The sequence below is a fragment of the Pteropus vampyrus genome, unplaced genomic scaffold, assembly GCF_000151845.1.
Source record: "Pteropus vampyrus isolate Shadow unplaced genomic scaffold, Pvam_2.0 Scaffold31, whole genome shotgun sequence".
Classification (NCBI taxonomy): Eukaryota; Metazoa; Chordata; class Mammalia; order Chiroptera; family Pteropodidae; genus Pteropus; species Pteropus vampyrus.
Window position 1 is genome coordinate 8,061,169 of NW_011888812.1, and position 22,927 is coordinate 8,084,095.

At 47.9% G+C, this 22,927-nt stretch overlaps 2 protein-coding genes across 2 annotated transcripts in view; one reads left to right on the forward strand and one right to left on the reverse strand.

The window, feature by feature from the left end:
• Positions 1–14,512, forward strand: part of EXT2 (exostosin glycosyltransferase 2) — a 129,985-nt gene extending 115,473 nt beyond the window's left edge. The window contains exon 12 of the mRNA XM_023528792.1: positions 4,003–14,512. Within this exon, the coding sequence (XP_023384560.1) occupies positions 4,003–4,141 (139 nt within the window). The 3' untranslated portion in view covers positions 4,142–14,512. The remainder of the gene's footprint in view (positions 1–4,002) is intronic.
• Positions 14,513–21,267: 6,755 nt separating this feature from the next.
• ALX4 (ALX homeobox 4) overlaps positions 21,268–22,927 on the reverse strand; it is a 43,137-nt gene continuing 41,477 nt past the window's right edge. Inside the window, exon 4 of the mRNA XM_011356853.2 lies at positions 21,268–22,389. Coding sequence (XP_011355155.1) covers positions 22,060–22,389 — 330 coding nt within the window. The 3' untranslated portion in view covers positions 21,268–22,059. The remainder of the gene's footprint in view (positions 22,390–22,927) is intronic.

A 22,927-nucleotide genomic window follows, 5' to 3' on the forward strand; every position in this document is an offset into this window, starting at 1 on the left:
TTGGGAGGAGACACTACTTAGGAGAGAGAGTAGTTGTACCTTTAACAGTATAACTAATGGGGACGGGAGGAGATTTTAATCATGGGTGACGTTGGAAGGGAGTAAGGTAGGCGATTTGGAGATTTTGCCCTCTGTATATGCCAGTGTAGATGGGGGACAAGCAGTTGGAAATGCGCAACTAGAACTTTAGAAAGAAGATTAAAACAAAGATTGGTATTTGGAAGACATCTGCCTAGAGATGTCTGAAGAAAAACCAAGGACAGAAGAAAAGCCAAGTACAGAATCTTGAGAAATTTTGTCATTTAGGGGACAGAAAGAATAACTGAAAACAGAGAGGCAACCACTGGAGAGGCCAGGACAGAACCTGCAGTGCTGAGAAGCAAGTCTGAGCAAGGAATATGCAGATGGGGAAAAGGTCTTTGAAATGAATGGTCACCGGTGACTTTGAAAAAGGTAACGTCAGAGTGATGGGGCTCAAGAGTTATAGAGTATGAGTCTGTGGTGAAGAAGTAGAGTTGGTGAGTCTAGACTACCCTTTTGAGAAATGTGATAGGGAATCCGTCTTGAAATCAGTTAGAAACTGGGAGTCAAACTATTTGGATTGAAGATTGAATTAACGAGTTATTAAATAAGGCCCTTAGATTGAGATGGGAGGAGGGCATGATTTAAGCTATCATGGGTAGAACAAAAGATGGAGCTCGAACTGTAGAATTGTTCGTTTGTTATATATTTTAAATAGTTCCCTTTGCAGAGGACACATTTTGCACACAGCAGTGAGAAGAGTTAACCACTCTTCAAGTTATAACCTTGTGGTGGGTTTTGTGGTTCAATAACCTTTTTTATTCTTATCTTTGAGACCTACAATCAGAAATCTCAGTTGTGTAGGAAAGTAGCTTTCACTGCCCAGCATCCATTTCCAGGATCTGCAGTTAGTTCCCTAAGAACCAGGAGAATTTGTAACTGCTCTTTTAGACCAATAGCTTCAGCAAGATCAGGCAGTATGGTAGATGGACAGTGTTAAGAAAACGAACGGAGTATTTCGATTCAGGCCCATCTTTGTTCAGATTATGAGGTTGCCACTTTGGTAGCTGTCTGACTCAAGGAAACTGACTTACCTTATCTGAACTTCAGTTTTTCATCTCCTAAAATGGAGATATTAATATCTATCAAATTACAGTGTCCAGTCACAGGTTTGACAAAAATTTATTGAGTATCTTTGCACCAAATACTATGTTAAATGCCAGTGAATGAAGTAATAATACATGAAAGCTTGTAACAGTACCTGGCAGAACTAGTTTTCTTGCCAATTTCCCCAGCATTAGTCCTAAAGACTCCTGGTTACCTTAGGTAATTGTATGGGTTTGAAAGGAAAACAGAAAACCATTAGTCATTCCTCTCCAACACCACCACCACCACCACCTCTGGATACCTCCAGTCTTTAGAGATCGATGCTGGCAGTTCTTAGCTCGTTTGTACTTAATTAGAAAACCAACCCACGGGTACAGTTACTGACAGGGTAGCTAGACCCCTAACAGAACAACTCAGGTGGGCCACCTGCAACAAGTCAAACTCTTTATCTACCTTAACCTGTCCCCCAACCCAGGTCCCTTGTGTGGAAAGAAAGTAGGAAATATTGTCGGTACCCGGCGGGAGAGTTCAGGACCTTTACCATTCAGAGTGGACCGGCCACATCTCCAGCACAGGCTGTGTGGAGAGGAAGAAGTACCCACTAAACCCAGGTTAGCCAGGGGCCACTGTCAGCAAGTCAAGCCGGCCCAAGCCCCAGTGGCCTCTTGCCTGAGCTCAACCCTGTTGGCAGGTCTAGTTACAGAGAAGGCATTGTCCTCCATACTCTCCAGGGAGCTATGGAGCCTCGATGCTCTGCCAGGAACCATGATTCTTCTGTAATACATACTCGCGGGTACCTGTGCTGGACACAGCTGGGCTTTGCTGGCCACAGTCTACAGGCATAATAACTGGCAACCAGGAGAATTGGTACAAGATTACAGGCAGAACAACCTTCAAAAGGAGGACCCTGGAGAGATTTGACTTTGTTTGCCACTGCCTTGGACCTGTCATTTGAGGAGAGAGAAGCTGTTGTCCAATGCCTGCATCATACCGTTTTGTTGAAATGCCTCAGTCTCTTTCCCCAATCACTCCTCAATTTGGAACCTAGGACAACTACTTCCTGAGTCTCAAAAGACTGCCAGCAAACAGGAAGGAAACTCCTTGTGAGTTATGGTAGAGCACGATGAGAAGAGCAAAGAATCCATTGCCCTTGCAAGCCTGGTTTGAAATCCAGCTCCACCACTCCCCAGGTCCAGGTCCTTGGACAAGTCGCTTAACCTCCCTCAGTCATACTTTCTCAGCTCATAACAGGAAGCTGCTCTACACTCAACCTTTGGGCATATAGAGGGCACTCCTTTAAGGAATCGATCAACAAGATGATGTATGTAAATTATTTGATATGTATTAGGTGCTCAACGTCGTTAATTTCCAGCCCTCATCTTGACCCCTAGAACTATGTTAATAAATAAATTTATATCATCTCATAATTAAGACTTAGGCCTTGGGAGCCAGAACGTGTAGGTTTGGCTCTGCCTCTTACTGGTAACTTGACCTTTGGACATGTTGCTTAGCCTTTCTGTGTCTCAGTCTTCCCAGTGCAAAGTGGGAATACCGGTAGGACCTGCCCCATGTAGGGTCGTTGTGAGGATGAAGTGGGTAACTAATACATCTAATGCACTTTTAACACAGCCTCGACACAATAAGTATTAGTTGTTGATTTGCGGTGTTGCTGGACCCAATGATGTTATTAGCTAGAAGAGCTCAAAATGAAATAGTAACAAATTTTTTTTAGAAACATAATGACTAAAAGAATTGATAACAAAAGAATTGATTAACATAATTTGAAACAAGGTTTATAGTGCCTCTGAGGACAGAAGAAGAGACTTAAGGTCTAAATTCAGCCCCTTCTAGCTAAATGGTTCTGCCTCTGATTAGTTTGTGCTTGTTGTAGCTCTTAGGTGCTGTGGGCCTGAGGAAAGAATTGACCTTTCTGAAATCCATCCTTGAGGTCCCCTTAACTTCAAAAGCGGTTTTTGCAGGCTTCTTTTCCCCCCTGGTCTGATGCTGAAGTGTCCTCATTACCCAGCTGTCACACTCAGTTGGCCTGATGGGCCAGGACCATTTCCAGCCAGTGTGCCTGCTCACTTCTGAGGGGGTCGCTGGCTGGCTTTGGGGGTGGGGCGGAGGTAGGGAGGTGGACTCCCTCCCGCTGCAGTACTGGGCTGCTCTGTCCCTAAGTTGGTTGTTGCTGCTGGTTCTAACTTAGAAGTAGTTACAATTACGAAAGCTGTCCCGTGTCAGCTTTAGCTTTCGTAGATGATCTTGTGGAAGTCGACTGACAGTTCCCAGACGTTGCCATTTATAGGCCCTCAGTGAATGTTGGTTGAGCGGATGAAGTGTTGATTGCTTCACATTGGGGTTTACCACCGCACTGTCTTCTTTCACCTTCATGTGTAAGAGCCCCCCTTTCTTGCCTTTTAAACTTCAGCAAGCTGAAGCTCAGATCCAAGTGTCTTTTTCCTTTCTACCAGTTACCTCCTCTTTGGCTGGCAGAGATGGGGTTAAGGATTGTTGGCGGCTAATCCACCTTGGTTTGAGGCCCCGTTTGTGCTGACCTGGAAGAATGACTGGAATTTAAGGGGGAGGGAAAAAGATATCCTGACCTCCGCAGGCCCCGTGGTCTCCAAACAGCATTCCCTGTTCACTTTCTCCCACCGAACTACAATCCGAGCACCCCCAGGTCACCTCTTTGATCCCCACCCTCCCAACCTTTTAAGAGCCTGGGAGCAGGATGGGGCTGCTCGGGCTTCTTTTGTTGATGTCGAGCATTATGTATTTTGCTCTCATCTCTCAGCCTCTTGAACGTTTTCTCTTTTTTCTCTTCTCCCCTGTCCCTCTCATCTTCTCAACCGCCCTCCGTCCTAAACCACACAGGTCTGAGTGCATCAACAAGTTTGCTTCCGTCTTTGGAACAATGCCTCTTAAGGTGGTGGAGCACCGAGCTGACCCCGTCCTGTACAAAGACGACTTTCCCGAGAAGCTGAAGAGCTTCCCTAACATCGGCAGCTTGTAAACCTGCCTGGGGTGGAGGGCTGAATGTTCAGCTTGGACAGAGGAAAAGAGCATGGCCTCGCACACTCTGATACCAGGTGGGGGACCTTAGAGCCGAAGAGCGACATACTGGATCTTGGCATATACCCGCCTAACCTGCTTTCTCAAGAACAGGAACCTAGAGAGAATATCGAAGCACCTTGAGCCGCGCATCCTCTGTTCTTGCATTTCTTATGATCGCCGATGTGTTCTCTTTGAAAACGCCAAAGGGAAGCCTCAGCGGCATGCTCCAGGTGGACATCCAGCCCCAGCTCCCTCTGCTTCCAGTTCCGATGTAACAATCCGAAAGGAAACTTCACTGACTGCTAAGACTATCGAGAGAACCCTGCCAGCCCATTCTAGATGTGGGGAATCATGGAAAAGGTATCCATATCTCACTTTCAGTGATTTCAAATCATCGAGTTCTTTGGAGGAAAAGTCAAGCCCAGAATTTGGTGCAAAGTCCGCACATCGTGGTGGGATTCGATGTATCCCTTGGGACCTGGGGCACTGGCCTCATGCACAGAAGAGCACCAGCTACTGAGTCGGGATCCTGTAAGCTCCGTGAACTATTCCTTTTTTGGTTTGGCTTTTTGATATGATTAAAATTATTTTTTATTCCTTTTTCTACTACGTCTTAAACACAGATTATTGGTGGTCCAAGGAGCGTTCTCTCTTCTTTGTGTCTTTAACTCCATCCTCTGACCTTCATTCCACTCTGGAAGACAAACACCAGGAGGAGGACCTGGTGCTGTGTGCACAGAGCAGAAAAAGATCCCCAAACTAAACATACTAGGAGAAGATGTGTCCCAAAACCTGCAAAGGAATTGGTTCGCTTCCTTAATAGAGCCAGTCAATCTCTTATAGGTTTTCCCAGAGAAAAACAGTGCTTCTCATACCTATGCACTTAGTCGCTCTCGCAAGCACCGTGCTGTCAACGTTGAAGGAGTGGCGACTCCAGCCCAAGGGGATGCCAGGATTTCCCTCGTTCTTTTGGTATAAACGTAACATTAGCCAGGGAGGTTCTGGCTAATGTTAAATGCTGCTATAACAACTGGTTTGCAATAGTTGCTGGTCTATTTAAATCGTTAAATTTCAGCATTTAGTAATACTGCACATGTGTGAATTATACCTCTTTAAGCCCAGTTGATGAACAAATCTGCTCTGGCAAATGTTAGATGGTATGGATTCGAAACAGATTTCTCTGGCTCTAATATTAAGATTAGCCACAGTTTGGGCTTTAGCCATAACATGTGTCCCCAGAACACAAAATACATAACAATTTGCTTGGAATATGGATACAATTACCGAAACCTAGTTGTGTGCCAGTCGAAGTCCCTAATATACCACCCATTGTTCTGTTGAGTGACATGAAGGTGAGCAGTTGTCACGAACTAGTTTTTAAACTTGTAGTTCTAACATGAGTCCCTTTAAATGTGTTCCTACAGACTTCGAGAGGTCAATGAAAAATTTCAGAAGTAGTAAAATTGGAACTGGAAATCATGAGAGCTTCATCGTTCATATCAAGGAGCGATCGACTCGGGCACTGTCAGAGGGGGAAGGGACGAGAGAGGGTCTCATCTTGTACATTCGTTTTGCATTTGTAGACACTGATTTTTTTTTTTTTTTCAACGTAGCGCAACTACAAACAGGTGCTTAATAAATTTTGAGGGGTTTGGGATAATTATATACTAGTCAGTGGGGGATATGGAAGTCATTTTAGTCTCATATTCATAATCCGGGGGATGGCATGATAGAAACCAAGAGAAAGTGATTTCTGATGTCCCCAGTTACTAGCAGCTGACACAGTGAGCACCTCTTACCTTTCTGGGGGTTATATAGTTTGTTTTCCAAATTCGGGGCAAGTGGAGGGGAAGGGGCCTTACATTTAAATCCCTGCTGAAAGCCAGGAACGGTGCCGCCGTGATGTGTGGGTTATGTCACCCGCCGCGTTCTTCCCGCAGCCGAGCTTCCTCACGTGTGTCTGCCCCTCTCACGCCACTCAGGGCACTGCCGCAGTGACTGGTTTCTCATCCAGGTCTCCCTCCCACGGGGCACATTTTTTCTTTTCCTTTTTTTTTTTTTTCAACTCGTGAGCCCTTTGATTTTGGAAGAGGAACTCCTTAATCTGAGACCAGTGGGAGCCCTGGGGAGCTATGTTAGTGGGATTTTTATCACCTTCTTAGGAGTTATTGGACTTCCAAGGGCATTAAAACTCCATTTAAAGTACCTCATTACCCCCAGAAATTTTGGGGGTTTGATCTTGCAGGATAGCATAAGAGGATTTTTATTACAGAGTGAGTATTATATCCTAGGCACTTGAAAGCTCAGTTTCTACCCTATGAACAGACAGGTAGTACAGGTCACAGGGAGAAATTCAGGACGAGAATACAGAAAGTGATCATGATTCAGGGATTCAGGGGGGACTCGTGACTCCACCCCCTTATTAGTGTGTTTCTAAGCCACTCACCAGTAAGCCTCACCCATGAGCTTGAGTTGGGGTCATCATCTGTCCTTGGGATGCCATAGAGCCTGGTCTCAGAAGTGGAACAATAATGCTAATTAAAATGTCATGCCCTGGCCTATAGCAGACAACAGCTGGTTTTAGAGTAAGAAATCTTTTTTAAGAAATTGCATCCTACTGGCCAGTACAGATGAACCTGAGCTGATCATGGCCCTGGCCCAAATGTGTGCCCTCGGGGCTTGCTTTTGCCCTCTGGGGCCTAATTGGGAGGGGCCTGCTTAGAATGCCAAGGCTGAAAACACCTTAACTGGTTAACTTAGGTAGCTGTTAATAGTCTTAAATCATGTATTTTATCAAGACTCACACGTGTTTAGGCAAAAACCTTTTTTTTCCCCCCTGGGAAAATTAAAGAGGAAAAAAATATAAATTTTGTTCTCAAAATCTCTTTCCTGCAGATGGTGCCATACTGTCTGTCTCTTTTTACTCAGGTGTCATAACATTCAAATCTCTGACGACTGGCTTCTCTGCCAAGCCTTCTGTACCTCCATCTAGGCTTCCAACTCATGGTTCTTAGGGGCGAGTTTCTCCGCTCCTTTTGAAAGAAAGTTACCATCATACTGGCCCGTGTTGACCAGGACTAGGAGCTGGAAGAGGCAAGCCACCTCTGTGCTCTCATTCACCAAAGGAGTTGCTAGTAACCCCGTGTGATGCCAGCAGCTTCCTACGACGGAACTCGCAGACTAGAGTATTCTTAACCGCTGAAAGACAGCAGGTTTCTAGCCACAAGTTCTAAAGATATGATTGATGGGTTAAAACCCCAGATCCTTTGATGGTTTTCAGGCAAGTTAGAATTAAGAAGAAGATGGAGCAGAGACTGGGCTTAGGAAGTGGTTCAGTTCTCGCGAGACTCTTCCTGGCTCTGCAGCTGGAAGGTCCGTGGGAACCCAGCTAAGAGAGGAAAGGTTTGGGGTATTGGAAGTTTCCCATCAGCCCCCCATCCTGATCCTAGTGGGTTTTCTTTGCTTTGGGGACAGTGGCTTCTTTTTGGGTAGGCTGCTTTTTCCATTTCTCTTGGCCCAGGTAATCTGTTGCAGCAAAAGAAGCCACAGCAGGCTGTTCGCCACACAGCCCTGGCGCAGGGAGGCAGAGACAGAGTGCTAAACTGGCCCCAGCCTCCTCAGCCACTTCCTGAGGAGCAGCTCTGGCAGGAGTGCTAACCAGATTGGCAGGCAGCTGCCATCCAGGAAAGCTTTGGAAGCAACTTGAGCTTTCCACCGCAGGGCCTGGAGACAGATGGAATCTTGGGGCCTATCTGCTCACCTCACTCCCAGGCTCTGTTCCAAGCCCTGGGGCTCCCATCCTAGGCCAGTGTTTGATAGGCGCCATTTTTTACTCGTGAGTAAAATCCAGGACAGCTTTCGGCCCCAGGATGCCAACCATGCAGAGTCTGACAATCTGAACAGGCTTCCTTGAGCTGCTTGTGGCAGAAGACAGGCAGGCAGGTGGGACTCCACTCTCAATTTAAGATTCTCCCCCTTTCTTTAGGGTGGGAGCATTCTAAGTTCAACCCTCAACCTCTCTTCCACACCCATTAAATGGACCGTCAGGATCCCCAGCTCCAGGCTTCGTGGCCTCCAGCCTCCCAGGGAGGGTGTGTGCATGTACTGGCAACTTTGTGTCTGGCTCTTTAACGTCAGGCTCACCATTGCTGGCAACACAGGGCAGATGACGGGAGAGTGTGACCCCCTTTCCCAGCTTCCTTGGCCTCTTTTTTGAGAAAGGCGAGTGACCATCATCTGGGTCTGGTATTTTGTTTCCTCAAATTTACAACCTTTCCGGAGTAGAGCGTTTTCCTTTCTTTTTCCGATGGACTGAGCCCCGGGTTGCATCCCTCACAGTCCCCCTGGAGGGCACAGAGCTGTCGGGTGGAAGACAAAGAATAGAAAAGATGTCTGGGTGGTTCTCGAGAGATACCAGGTCGTTCTCGAGAGGTACCTCAGCAAGGCCCTGTTTTCTCTACAACCTCTCAGGAGCTGCACGTGGGGTGAGAGCTGCCAACAGAGCAGGGACTGGAACCCATGTGTCTAGACATCAAGTGAGTCCCAAGCCATCAGCGAGTCCACACCATCATGTAGAGCCTCCCCTTCAAATGCAGACAGTCACTGGCCTAACGGTGGTTTGACTTATGATTTTTTTAACTTTATGATGCTGCAGAATTGATACGCAGTCAGTGGAGACTGCACTTCACATTTTGAATTTTAATCTTTTTCTGGCTAACGATATACAGTATGGTACTCTCGTGATGCTGGGCAACGGCCATGAGATGATTTTGCCCAACTGTAGGCTAATGTAGGTGTTCTAAGCGCATTTAATGTAGGCCAGGCTAAGCTGTGATGTTTGGTAGGTTAGGTAACATTAAATGCATCTTTGACTTAACGATATTTTCAAGTTTCAATGGGTTTACTGGGACATAAGTCCCATCATAAGTCAAGGACCATCTACAGATCCACTTGGGCTTTTATTTACAGCCACCAACGTATATCATTAGCTACTCTACCCAAGGATAAACTCAAGGATGTCTGGTTTTCTGGTAATCACAGCTGAAGAACAACCAACTAGTTACTGATCCAGGTGAGGTAAGCGCATTTATTCAGTCGTTCAGTTTTTCTAATTGTTCGTTCGTTCATTCATTCATTCATCAAAATACAGTCTTTGCCGGGCCCTGTGCTCCGTCTGGGAGAAAGTCGAATGAGACACTGTCCTGCTCTCATGGAGCTCTGGTTCCAGCAGGAGTTCTTGAGCTCCGTGAGACAGCGCGAGCCCGTCGCTGGCCTAGGACTCCACACACACATGCTTTAGTCCTAGCTGTAAATGAGTATCCATTAACACTGTCTCCTTTGGTCCCTGGAGGATGCAGGATGGTTTTATTTCCCCTTCCCGTAGCACCTTGAGTTGTCCCCTTGCCCTCCCTTGGCCTCGAAGGAGTCCACTCTGATGCCGGTTTCCTCAACCGGAAACTCGAGATAGCGAGAGCACTAGATTGAGGTCGGCGAGAAGGAATGAGGTATCAGATCTCCTCCTCTTTACCAGAGCCTCCACCAGATTGGACCTGGTGATGCTGGCAGCCAACCCTCTTCCGGCCCCTATTCCTGCTCACCCTGTTACCAGAGAGCTTGAGGGTCTGGATCCTATCTGGCCCCGTCAGGGTGGATTACCGAATGAGCAGTTCTTTTGCCCCAGTCCCTTTCCTGTGCTAAAAATAAGCCCCATGTTTATTTTCTTGTGTTATTGAAATGAGCACTTGGGATTTGGGCCTCTTGACGAGTCCAGAGAGCGTCCATCCGGTGCCTGGTGAGGGCCCTGCCTGCCTGGCTGCTGTCTGAAGCGATTTGGAGTTCTCCCCCTGTGTTTTGGATGTGGCTTAATTTCAATAGTAAGGGCTGTATGCAGCCCTGTATCTGCTGATTTTCAGGTTTCAGCTTTCTGCCAGCCTCACTGCCTGCTTAGAAGTGAAGTTGTGTTTCTCATTAAGGGGATAACAGCCACAATTGAGGTAATTAACGAAAATTGTGTATTGGTGGCAGCAGCTCCTATAGGATTACCAATAGTCTCTCTCGGTAGGTTTGGAGGGGCTTACCTTCATCTCCTCCCTTCTGCCTACCCCGCACCCAGTCTCTGTCCTTGTTTTCTGGACATAGGCCCAGTAATTTCTCTCCTAACAGCCTTGTTCTTGTCACCAGTTTGGTTTGATGTATTGGCAACTTGGCCAAAGGAAGATCCCATTAACTTCATCTTCTCCGAAATGCATGGAAGATGCAGGGAATTTTTTTTTCTCTCTCATAAGCACCTTCCAGTTGTCAGTTGTACCTTGGCCTTTTCTTAGGAGTTATAAGGAAGAATATTCGTTAATAACAGATGGGTGCTGCTTTAGTTCCATGGCTGCACCGTCTCCATGGAGAGGGTGACCTAGAACAGTGCTGGGATAAAAAGGAAACATCTGGCATCCCAGTGCAATGTATCATGTGCCATGTGACGTCTGGAAATTAGGAAATGTTCCGAGTTAGGACTTGCTAAGGAATGGTTTCTGGCTTCTTCAGGCTTTGACAAAACATCGAAAGTAGCCATTGAGATTATGAGCAGGACACGGCATCGTCTATTAGAACTTGGGCTAAAGATCATTATCTGGCTTCTCGGGATGGATTAGCTTGGTACATTCCTCAGCAGAGAAATCTTTTCATGGACACAACCTGAACCTTGAGGTCTACTAATGAAGAGAATTGCATCTAACAACCAGATTTAATTCACTTTCAGAGAAGGGACCAGGAGAAAGTAAATTTTTACTTATGTGTTTTTAAGTCTGTCGACTCCTAAGAATGCTTTTCCCTTAAAAAATAAAAAGCCTGATGAGGTGGATTCATTCCATCAATAAGTATTTATTGAACACTTATTACATGCCAGATACTGTTCTGAGTGTGAGGATGCTGCATTCAACAAAAGTACCTACTCTCATCAAGTTTACATTCTAAGAAAGAAGACCACCAAAATAAGTAAATTAATATAATTTCAAATGGTAATAAATGCTATGAAGAAAATAAAGCAAGAATAAGGGGAGACAGATAGTGACTTAGGCACGAGGAGGTCTTTTAGGTGGGTCGGTCAGAGGTGACATTTAAGCGCAGGTGTAAATGCTGTGAAGGAACGGACCACAAAGGTAGCGGGCAGAGGGAAGAGCTAACATAGAGGCCTTCGGGCAGGTGCAAGCTCAGCTTGTTTTAAGAGCGGCAAAAACTCCTGTGTGGCTGCAGTGCAGTGAGTGTGGAGAGCAGATGAGTGGGGGGAGTGGATGCCAGAAAAGGAGCCAGGGCCAAATTGTGTTAGGACCATCCAGGCCAAAAGTATTCTAGATTTTTATTGTGAGCGTGATAGGAAGACGCTGAAAGATTTTAAACAGAGGAATGACATCTGAATGGTATTTTTTTTTTTTCCTTCAAGATCATTTTGGCTCATGTGTGGAAAATGGGCTGTAGGGAACAAAAATGAAAGGAAGGCAATCGGGAGGCTGTTTTAGGGAGCCCAAGTGAGAGTCAATGGTGGCAGCAGAGGTGCTGAGAAGTTATATTGGGAGTAGACTCTACTGGGTTTACGGATGAATTGAATATAGTTGAAAGCAATAGAGGAATTACAGCTAACTCCTAGGTTTTTGTCCTGAGTAACTGAGTGATACCGTTAACTGAAATATGGCAGACTGGCAGGGGTGAAGGCACGGAAAATCAAGAGCTCTACGTTAGACATGCTAAGTTTGAGATGTCTGTTGGACACCTAAGGGGCAGGGTCATTTAAGCAGTTAGATATCTAGAGCTCAGGGGAAATGTTAGGACTGACAATAGAGACGGGATGTAGAATCAGAGGACTAGATGAGATACCCAGAGAGATACCCACAGGCAGAAAAATGAAGAGGTCAGGGGTCTGATTACTGGGCCTACTCTAACCTACACAGGTAGAGAAGAAAAGGAAGAACCACAAAAGGAGACTCAGGAATTGCTAGTGAGTTTTGGGGAAAAAAAACAAAAACCAGAACCGGAAGATATCTGTAAGACAGATTGTGAGAAATTAAAGACGCACACTAAAAACATTTTTAAAAGAGGCATAACTAATAAAGACAATACTGGAGACGGAATACCAGAAAAACATTCAATCAAAAAGAAGGCAGGGAGAGAAGAAAGAGTAAACAAAGAACAGATGGAACAAATAAAAAAGCAAGAGTAGACTTAAAACCACATATCAATAATTATGTTAAATGTAAATGGTCTAAACCTTCTAAATAAAGGGCAGAGATCACCTTGAATTAAAAAGCAAGAGTGATCATATGCTATCTGCAAGGAAAACACTAAAATATAGTTTAAAAAGTAAAGGGTAGAAAAAGATATACTAGGCGAATATGAATTATAAGAAAGTGGGAGTGATTTTATCAATAAAAGACAAAGTAAATTTTAAAACAATATTGCCAGAGAGAAAGGAATCTTTCATCATGATAAAGGAGTCAATTCAAGAACACAGAACAGGTCATTCTAAACGTGTAGGCACTGAATAACAGTGTTTCAAAATATATAAAGTAAAAACAAACAACTGAAAGCAAAATAGAAAATTCACAATTATATTTAGTGTTTCAACACTTCCCTCTTAGTAATGGAAAAACAAATTGATAGAAAAATCAGAAATATACAGATGACCTGAATAACACTATTAACCATTCTTAAGTGTACATGAAACATTCGCCACACCCATGTGTTGCACCATAAAATGTCTCATTAATTTTAGAGGAAATGAAAACATAAAAAGTATGTTCTCTGATCATAATCAGAAATCAATAGATATCTGGGAAATTCCCACTAGTTGGAAATAAAATAACATATTGCAAAATAGTGTATGAGTTAATAAAGACATGAAGGAAATTAGAAAGTATTTTAGGCCGAATGAAAATGAAAACATTTTATCTAAATGTGTTGAGTGGAGTACTTGGAGAGCTATAGCTTGAAGTTCTTATATGAGAAATGAAGAAAACTAAAATCAATGAAACTTGAAGAGCAAATCAAATCTAAAGTAAGTAGAAGAAAGAATAAAGATAAGAGTGGAAATAAATGAAATAGAAAATGGACAAACTATGGAGAAAAATCAGTTAAACAAAACTGATTCTTTGAAAAAATCAATAACTTCTATAGACTGCCCGAGGAAAAAAAGAGAAAAGACAAATTACCAGTATCAGGAATCAAAGAGGAGACTTTGGTACAGACTCTAAAAATATTAAAAGATGGATATATATGAACAACTTTATACTGATAAATTCTACAACATACATGAAATGGACACACTCCTTGAAGACACAATTTGACAAATTGCCCTCAAGAAGAAATAGAAAATCTCAATAGCCCTGTATCTGTTTAAAGCAACAAAGCTATAATTTAAAACTCCCACAAAGAAAAATCCAAGTCCATATAGTTTTACTGGTAAATTCTGTCACACAACTAAGGAAGAAATAATACCAATGTCATACAAACTCTTTTCAGAAAATAGAAGAAGAGGAAATATGTCTCAACCCATTTTATGTGGCCATTATTGCCTTGATACCTAAGCCAGACAAAAACATAACAAGAAAACTGCAGAACAATAGCTCTCCCGATTATAGACACAAATCCTTAACAAAATATCAGCAAATTGAATCCATCGATACACAGAAAGGGTGATACATACGTGACTAAAGAATACGAGGTTGGTCTAACGTTTGAAAATCAATCACTATGATTCAGAATGTTAAAATAAAAGAGTATAACCATGATTATTTCAACAGAGCTAGAAAAGACATTTGACAAAATTCAATACCAATTCATAGCAGCTTTATTCACAATAGCCAAAAACTGGAAACAACTCAAATGTTTAACAACAGATGAATGGATACAAACGGTGGTGTATCCGTACAATGAAACAAACATACAACTAAGCAACAGAAGTAACGAACTACTGAGACACACAACATAGATGAGTTTTCAAAATAGGTGAGTAAAAGAAGCCAGCTACAAAAGAATGCATACTGTAATCCATGGCATAATACATACAGACGTCTCTTACATTATATAGCTATATCCCACTAATATGAAATTTTACAACAGGCAAAACCAATCTAGCGTGACAGAAAGTAGATCAACAGTGCCTGGAGCTGGAGATTGACTGGGGTGAGGCACAAGGTAACTCAGAGGTGAGGGGAATGTTCTATATTTTGATTGAAGTGGTGGTTATGTATGTATATATATTTGCCCAAGCTCATCCAACTTCTGGACTTAAAATTGGTGCATTTTCTGTTATGTACATTATACCTCAATAAAGGTGAATTTTAAAGTGGTGGTTAAAAACTCATCTTTCACAGTTCTTCGATTTGGCCGTGTACTGGTACTCCTTTCCCTCCGTGACCTGAATGATTGCTTAAGACTTCAGGATGTAGGCTACCTACAGTTCCAGTGCCTCAGTTTAGTGTTGTATATTGTGTTCTTGACGTGCAGTTCAGACTTGCCAGCCATCTGGCTGACATTCATTAAGTGCTTGCCATGATACTGTGCCAGGTGCTACAGGGAAATAGGTGAAGAAGACACCATTTTTGCTTTCAAGGAGCTTATGATCGTATTAATAAGAACAAGAAATAAGTCACCTATAGTCCTATCTACTGTGCAAGACAGTACACGATTAAGGGTGAATTGCACACGTTGCCCGCTATGGAAGGGGAGTGCGATCACTTCCAACCTGGCGAAGGAGGTGGCGCTTGAGGTGGGCTTTGGAGAATTAACAGGTGGCGATGGGCCTTAGGAGGATTGGGGTGAGTGGGGAGGTTGGGGGAGGCCCTTTGGCCTGAGAGGAATGAAAGGAAGAAGACGGGGAAGCGTGATGGATGTCCTGTTTGGCACGAACAGGCCGGGTTGGAGAATGAGAAGAGATGAGGCTGGATAGCAGTTTAGGGCTAAACACAAGAGCTGAAATGTCTGTCTGTCAGCGGTGTGAAGGCTTGTCAGCTGATGGTTCCGGTTAGGGCTGCGGTGGAGGCTGGTCCTTGGCACCGTCACGTTGGCATCAGTATCTATGATGGAGCAGAATGAGGGGGTGGGGACGAGGAGTGGGATGTAACCACTCAGCAGTAGCCTAGGTAGAAAGTGACAAGGCATTGAACCAAGTGGCTACTGAGCCCATTTTGGAACTTGCTGGGACCCGCTGAAACCCTTTGGGACCTGGGGCTGGGAAGAGCAGCCCCTTGTCCATTTCTGTGACTTCCTCTCACCCGTATGACACATCCCAGCTCCGCTGCTTGTTACAGACTGAATTGTGTTCCCCTGCAAAATTTATGCATTGAAGCCCCAACCCCCAATGTCACGGGATTTGGAGATGGGGCCTATAAGGAGGTAATAAAGGTTAAGTGAGGTCATAAGGATGGGGTCTTACTTTGAGAGGACTGATATCCTTATAAGAAAAGGAAGAGACACCAGAGCTCTCTGTGCATAACAGACACCATGTGAGGACACGTGAGAAGGTGGCCTTCTACAAGGCAGGAAGAGAGGCCTCACTAGAAACTAGATCTACCAGCACCTTGATCGTGGAATTCCAGCCTCCAGACTGTGAGAAAATCACCATTATTTAAGCCACCCAGTGTGTGGTAGTTTGTTAGGGCAGCCTGAGCAGACTAATGCATTTCTCATCACAAGATCTCTTGCCAATCTCATAAATATAACATTGGGGGTTCCCAGCGCTTCATAGTATGGTAACACACTTTGTGAAACAGTATCCCACCCAGCCTTTGGCATCCTGCCCTTAGCCACTTGGGTGGAAGTCAACCCCTGTGGCCCTTCCCAGCCACCAGAGTGCATGATTCCTCCTGTCTCTTCACTATTTTTAAATATTTTAACTCTTTTGGACTTTATAACCACCTTGTAAGACAAGCAAGAAAGTGTCGGTATCCCTATTTTACAGATGAAGAAATTAGAAATCAGAGAATTCTGGTGAATGGCCTAAGATAATAAGTTGCAAAGTCAGTTCTTAAATTCAGGTCTCCCATTTCTCACTTCGCCTTATGGCTTCCTGGTCGACGCTTTTCCATGCTCTGGTCTGAGCAGAGCTATCTGTCCGAACCCGTCTTGGACAGGAGATGTGGGCCGCCTTTGTGTTTCATCCTTCCTCAGACTCATCCTCTTTCCCTGTCCCCCCAACACCCACGTGCACACATACACTCATTTGTTTTCATTCCCCCTCCATAGTGTAGCGTGGCCTTATTGTCATAGCGACAGGGAGCTCCTCCTTTCCCACAGAGCCTGGAAATGAGAGAGAGACAGTGTGGGTAAAAGACAGGGAGCTGGGGAGGGGTGGAGAAATCCCGGGAGGCTTGACAAGAACACCGCAGCCTCTGCACATCCGAACCACGCCCTGGCCGGGCGCCACGGAGATCCCATGCAGGCCCCACCGTGGGTTTGCCTCCAGCCACTCAAGGAGACACCTTAACACATGGTATGCACATGGTCACGAAGCTCCTTTCGAGGTTTGCCCTTCCTCAAGCCTATTGGTCTGTGTTAAGCTAAAAAAAAAAAAAAAATCTGTTTGGAATCACAGAATTCCTGGGAAAATGTCAGCTCTCAGCACCCATTGTCTCTGGAGCCTGCATGCATCTTCCCACTTCCGAGCACATAGACGGTTTGCAGTGAGCTGCGTTTGGGCGAATGGGCTGTTCGTGGAGGGCCTATTGTTCCTTAGCTGCTGAGCACAGAGGTCTGGGCCTGTGTGAGGAGGAAGACCACCAGGATCGCACCAGCCAAACAGGATTTCTGCCGATACGTGGACCAGTGAGCTCGTGTGTACCCACCCCATTTCATTCTCCCTTCGAGTCGGTAAACTAGATTGCGTCAAGGCTTATTCCCTTCCTTCAGATGGGGCTGAGCATTGGTAGGTTTGGGAACAAAGATGACTCCCCTCACCCCTGGGTCCCTGGAGGCTAACCTGCTTCTTCCTTGAGTCGCCTGCTGGAAAGCAAGTGAGCTCCGATTCTGCAGCAGAAACTGGGCCCCGCCCCACCTGACCATTTTGAGTGCTTTGCTTTAAACATCATCTAGCTGTACCTCGTGCCACTAGTGGGGAGCTGGGACCTGGAACCTGCCTCTCCTGGAGGCCTGTGCTGTGCTCTGTGCCAAGCGGCCAGGCCTCCCCTCCTTGGACCTGCATGCTCTGGCTCTCCCCCTGCTTCCAGAACGGCATCTGGAGACACAAACTGGCACTCGGTGACATCGAGGGGCTGCCGTGCTGGCTGTGAAGCCCTGAGGACATGGTCTGTGCTAAGCACACCCGAGTGCGTGGGCTGTGAAGGAGCTGCTGCCATGACCCCTTTTTGCTGCCTGAGAAGCGGACTCTGGTAGCTCTGCTTCTCCCCCACCCCCAGCTTGCCCGCTATGCAGGCAGGTCCCCTGGGAGGAAGGGGGACTGTCCCAGACCCTCGCAGGCCATGCGCCCCTCTTTGTGCAGGCGTCCTGGCTGGCCACCTGTTGTTAATCTAGCCCTGGTAATCCGCTCTGTACTGTGTCAGCAGTGCAAAAGGGCACTGTTAGTATTTTTTGCCGACTTCAATTAACGTGAGATTTCAGAGGCCCCTCTGATCACATTTCATCTGTCACAAGTCAGGAACAAAACAGACAGGTTCCAGTTGAGAGGAGGAAAGAGAAGGAGTTTATTGCAAACAACAACCAAACAGACAGTTTGGGCTGTGCCCAGCCAAGGGTGCTCTGGGAGCGTCCAGCTGCTTCCGCAATCCATTTGGCCCCAGGCCTAGGCCCCTAAGTCCCCTTCTTATTGATATTCCCCCCTCCCAAAAAAGATGTAAGTGCAATAACTTACTTTAAAAGGCAAGAACGTTTCTATTAATATTTTGCTATAATGTAGTTACATGGTGATAGGCAGTAAAACTTTATGGAACTGACCTCATTTTTTTTATGCATTTTTCTGAATTTTAATGTATTTTTAATATATATTTTAATATCCACCCCAGGCCATTAAGCTAAAGGAGAAGTTGCGTTCATACAGGGTTAAAATATCTTACAATGAGAACAGTCAGTATTGGTTGAGGTTCATGTTCCTTCTAGCGCTCAGCTCTTTGCAACCACCGCACACCCACACGGATTGTTAGACACTGAAAACTGTCCTTCAAAATCAGTAGTATAAAGGCCTAGCTCTATGTACGTAAATGAAGGGGGAAGGGAAAGGGGCGGAACTAGGTCACGCTTTGTTCACTGGGACACCTTTCCTCCCTACAGCATCCTTCAGGAAGTGAAGCGGGGTGGGTGCGACTTTGCGTTGTCTTCTCATTCTTCTCTTTCATGGTCATAGATTATTATCCTGGGGGCCAGTTTGCCAGCCATCCTCCCCCAGTGAGTCCTGTTTGCCCCTGCACCTGACAGTCAGGGCCATCGAGCAGGCCAGAAAGCCCTGGAGTGCCTCTCAAGAGGTTCTCCCCACAGCCCAGCCCAAGGAGAGGGTGGCTGCCTAAGTAGGGTCCATGGTCATTTTCATGGAACATTTCCTCTTGTCTATCCAGCCAAAATGAGGGCAGAGGGGGCGCTGGAGCTGGGCTCAGTGTGGCCACAGCAGTGTGTGCTGGGGCCCCGCCTCGCAATTGCTGCCCCCACCCCTTTGCAGTGTCTTCAGATTAACCTGGCCACGTAGTAGTGAGAGCTGAGAATCAAGTATAGTTGAAAGAACTCAAGGAAAGTTACAAAGCCCATGTCCTCCAAGTGCCACTAAAGAATTGGGGCCGAGCCTCTTCATGTGCCCCCAGAGCCCTCTCCTCCCAGGCCCCGGGAGTAGTGACAGCATCTGAGGGTGGTAGCAGCACCTTAATGTCAAGCCTTGGCCACAGAGACTTACCCCAGCAGGACCAGCAGCCCAGTGCTGGGGAGGCTGGCTGTCGATCTGCCCGCCACCCAAGCCTTCGGGCTTGTATGGCCATCTCTGCTGAGATCTCAGGCGGGTAGCCTAAGGAAATCCTCATGTCTTTTGCTTATTTGCTTAGCAGTGACCACAGAGCAGGTTGATTCGCCTCTCTGCCTGCCTTCCAAGGGAAGCCAGCCGCACCTCGGAAGAGGTTCGCCCAACCTTGCTCAATTATCACATGAGCTGCAACGGGAACACCTCCCACCCCAGAACACAGAAGGCCTGAGCTTTCCTGCCCGACTGGGAAGGAACCAGCGAGGAGAGGGAGTGACTCAAGCAGGGAGCTGAGCTGCTGAGCGAGGCGTGAGGCCCAGGGCGTCATGCACCCGCCATCTAATGTCCACTAAGGCCACCGTCAGAGCCTGGGCGGTGTGTCCGGGCTCCTCTCTCAGCTTTGCTTCAAGTTAAAGGCAGCTGGGGCAGCCACTTCTCCACTGGGGGCCAGCGTCTGCTTATCTCCATTGTCAAGGGATTGGGCTAACCAGAGGGTTTCTAATCCCCCCTACCCTGCTCGGTAATTCTGTGATCTGAGTGGGACAGGGCGAGGACAGGCCTTGGAATGGGTAGCCACCTGTGGGGAGATGAACAGGGACGCTGTAATCATTGAGACTGGTGTTTGTCGGTGGGACAGGCAGCCAGAGCCACAGTGCCTTCTTCTACCAGAGGCTTTTTCTTCTCAGGCCTTTTGGTTGAAACTTGCCTGACTTAAGTCTTGCCCAGCCATAAAGCAGACACACAGAGGTGCCAGGGGCACCTTCCAGAAGAATGCATTTTGAGCCCTCTCCCTCTGCCTTCCTCTGGGGCGATCCCGGTTCTCTTCCTCTGTGTACTGATTCTCTTCCGGGTGAAGACATACCTATGGTGAAAGTTCTCATGTCCTTCGGCCACTAGAGCATTTAAGGAGGAAACGGGACTGTTCCCAGCCTTAGGTGGTCTCCTCCTTTCCCTTGCTAGGCTGTGGGGAGTCTGAGTTATTTCAGTGAACCTCAGAACTGGAAAAGGCTCCCTAAGAGCGAAACCCTTAAAGCCGAGCCTTCGGGAACATCTAATTCAATGTCTAAGACCCTCATCACTTCTAGAAGATTGATTTTAGAGCTATGGTTCACAAAGAGGTCTGACTCTGGTCGAGGGAGGCCAAGGCCAGACCCTGTCCCCAGTCCTATCTCCGGATCAGATGAGAACACAAGGCCAAGGTCAACCCTGAGCAGCTCAAGGGCAGAGGACCCTGCTCCCCCCTGCCCTGCCCTAGAGGCCACCTGGCGTCCAGACCCCCTGCCCCATAGGCCTGGCCCTCCCCACAGACGGGATCAAGGCAGAAGGAAAAGGCAAGTGCTTCTCCCCAGGGGCTACCTGCTGGGGACCCCCCAGGGCCCTGAAAGGCCTGCCTTGGAGGATGGGCACTGTGTGCCACAAGCTTCGGTGACAGATGAGACCCAGTGCCAAAGCCCAAGCTGTAAGTCTCAGGTCAGGCAGATGTAGAGTACCACCTCCCAGCCCCCCACAGAAGGAGGTGCCTTCCAGAGGGAATCCTGCGCCCACATCTGGAACAGAGCAAGCAACCCAGGGGAGCTGAGCCCCTTGAGCCCTTCCAGAGGCCAGAGAGAGTGACTGAGATTTCCGATCCCCTAAGGGGATCTGCCCGATGCCTGGGTGACTATGGAGCCCCCATCTGCCATGGAAGGCTCTGGAAGGTATGACGCTGTGCCAGAGATGGCCGATGAGGGAAAGGCAGCGTGGGGCCGTGTAAGGGCTTCCCTCTCTTCCTGGAGGCTGAGCATGGCCACACATCCTCTAGCAAATCCTGCACCTGACTCTTGACCATCTGCCACTGTGACCCCAGTCCCTAGCTTATACATCCCAGGTGTAAGTCCTTCCATGCCTGGTCACTGCTCAGCCCCGGCAAGTGACCAGGATGGGCAGGGGGAGGGAGATAGATCCTCCTGGAGAAGCCTGACCGAATGGAGAATGGAGCCATCCTGACCTGCCCACTGCAGCTGTCACTCTGCCCCAGCAGCGGGATCAGGCACGCTGGAGAGCAGAAGTGTGAGCAGGGCCCCCCGCCCCCACCTGGACACCTCCCTGAAGGCCTTTTTTTCTCTAGAAGTTTTTCTTCCTCCAGCACCGTGGGCACCACGGGGAGTCTGCATCCTCCCCGTGCCGTGTTCACCCAGACCCGGAGTCTCCGGGGTGCAAGGGCGTGGGAACGTGTGCCCTCGGGCACTGTCCATCCTCCTGACGCCAGCGTTGCTGGGTAACAGCAGGACTCTTTGGTTCCAGCTCCTTTCCTCCTCTGCCCATTACCTCTGGGTGTGTCCAGCACAGGGGACAACCAGGGTGGGGACTCCTCCATTCAGGGCAAAGGCGAGGCAGGTGCCCCGGGTCCAGGAGGTCAGGTTCCGTGGGCTTTTAGGAAGAGAAAAGGAGACAGGAGGGCAGGAGGCTGACTCTGCGGGGCAGCCTGTTCTTCAGACACAGTCACAGGCCTGGCGAGCCACCAGGGACCACACAGAAGAGGGAAGGACGGATGGACGGACGTGACCACAACTGCTGCCGCTGCTAGGGCTGGATGAGGATCTAAACTTGACTCAATGGTTAAACCAGGCAGGATGGAGGAGCAGGAGTGGGGAGAAGGGGTCTTCAGCTTATAATGGATGCAAAGCTGCGAAACTCGGCTACCCGGCTTCCTCCACCACCTCTAGCCAGGAGCAGGGGGCTCGGCCTCCATGCCAGGGAGGGGCAGGGGCCTGCTGACCCCTCCCCCCAGCAGTCCACGGGGCCTCAGACTTGGGGCGGCTGAAAGTGCTGAGGGTCAGGCCCCTGGCCCGCGCCAGGTTCCTAAGAGGAAGGTCGAGTGGGAGGCTGGGGGCCTGGAAAGCATGGGCATGGCCAGTGCCCCGAGGCGGGGGAGGCACAGGAATGGGACTGCAGGGGCCCTGTCATGTGGCCCAGGAGATGGCCGCACTGTGCTCCTTGGCCTTCATGCGGAGGGCCGCGATGCTCGAGGTCTTCCGGTCGGGCTCGCCGTTGAGCTCGTAGCCGTTGAGGCCTGGGCTGAGGCCCGTGGCTCCAAACAGGCCGCCCATGTGCGTCTGGCCCACGTGACTGCCAGCCCCGGAGACACTCAGGAAGTCGGTGACGCCGCTGGCCCCAGAGCCAGGGGGGTGGGCGTGAGGGGACATGCAGGCTGGCACCGGGTCACAGGGAACCACGCAGGCGGGCACTGGCGAGGCGGCCCCGTTGTTGCCGATCCAGGACGGGTTCTGAATCTGGGGAGAGGGAGGAGGGAGATGTCACAGGCCGCCTGGGGTGTGGGCGGCGTGAGCACATAAGGTCATTCTCCCTCCCCGCGAATGACCCCTCCCCACTTAGGAGCCCATCATTACGATGAAACCATTCTCGAATGTCTACTTGGGAGCCTCTCAATACTTTTGAGGCCATTCAGATGCCCCCAGGAGGACCTAGGTTTTATGCTTTGGCTCCTGTGTTCCCTGGGCCAGGCCGGCAGCAGATAGAAATTCCGTATTAAGGGCTGAACTTCAAACTTCATCAAGGGTCCAGTAAAAGGGCTGCCCTTGGACCACAGCTAATGAGCTGATAGCCTCCGCCTCCGCTGGCTGACTTCCTGACTCAGACACAGTTGCAGACTTCGTCTCTCCATCCGTGGGCTCCTTAGGGTCAGCCACTATGTCTTACTCACCTCTGGCCCCTCTGTACCTGATACATGGGAGCTAACCACAGTTCGGGGGAGCCTTAGCACCGGAAACGCAGGCTCTGGGCTTGCAGGTTGTGGGGGTGGAGGGGGTA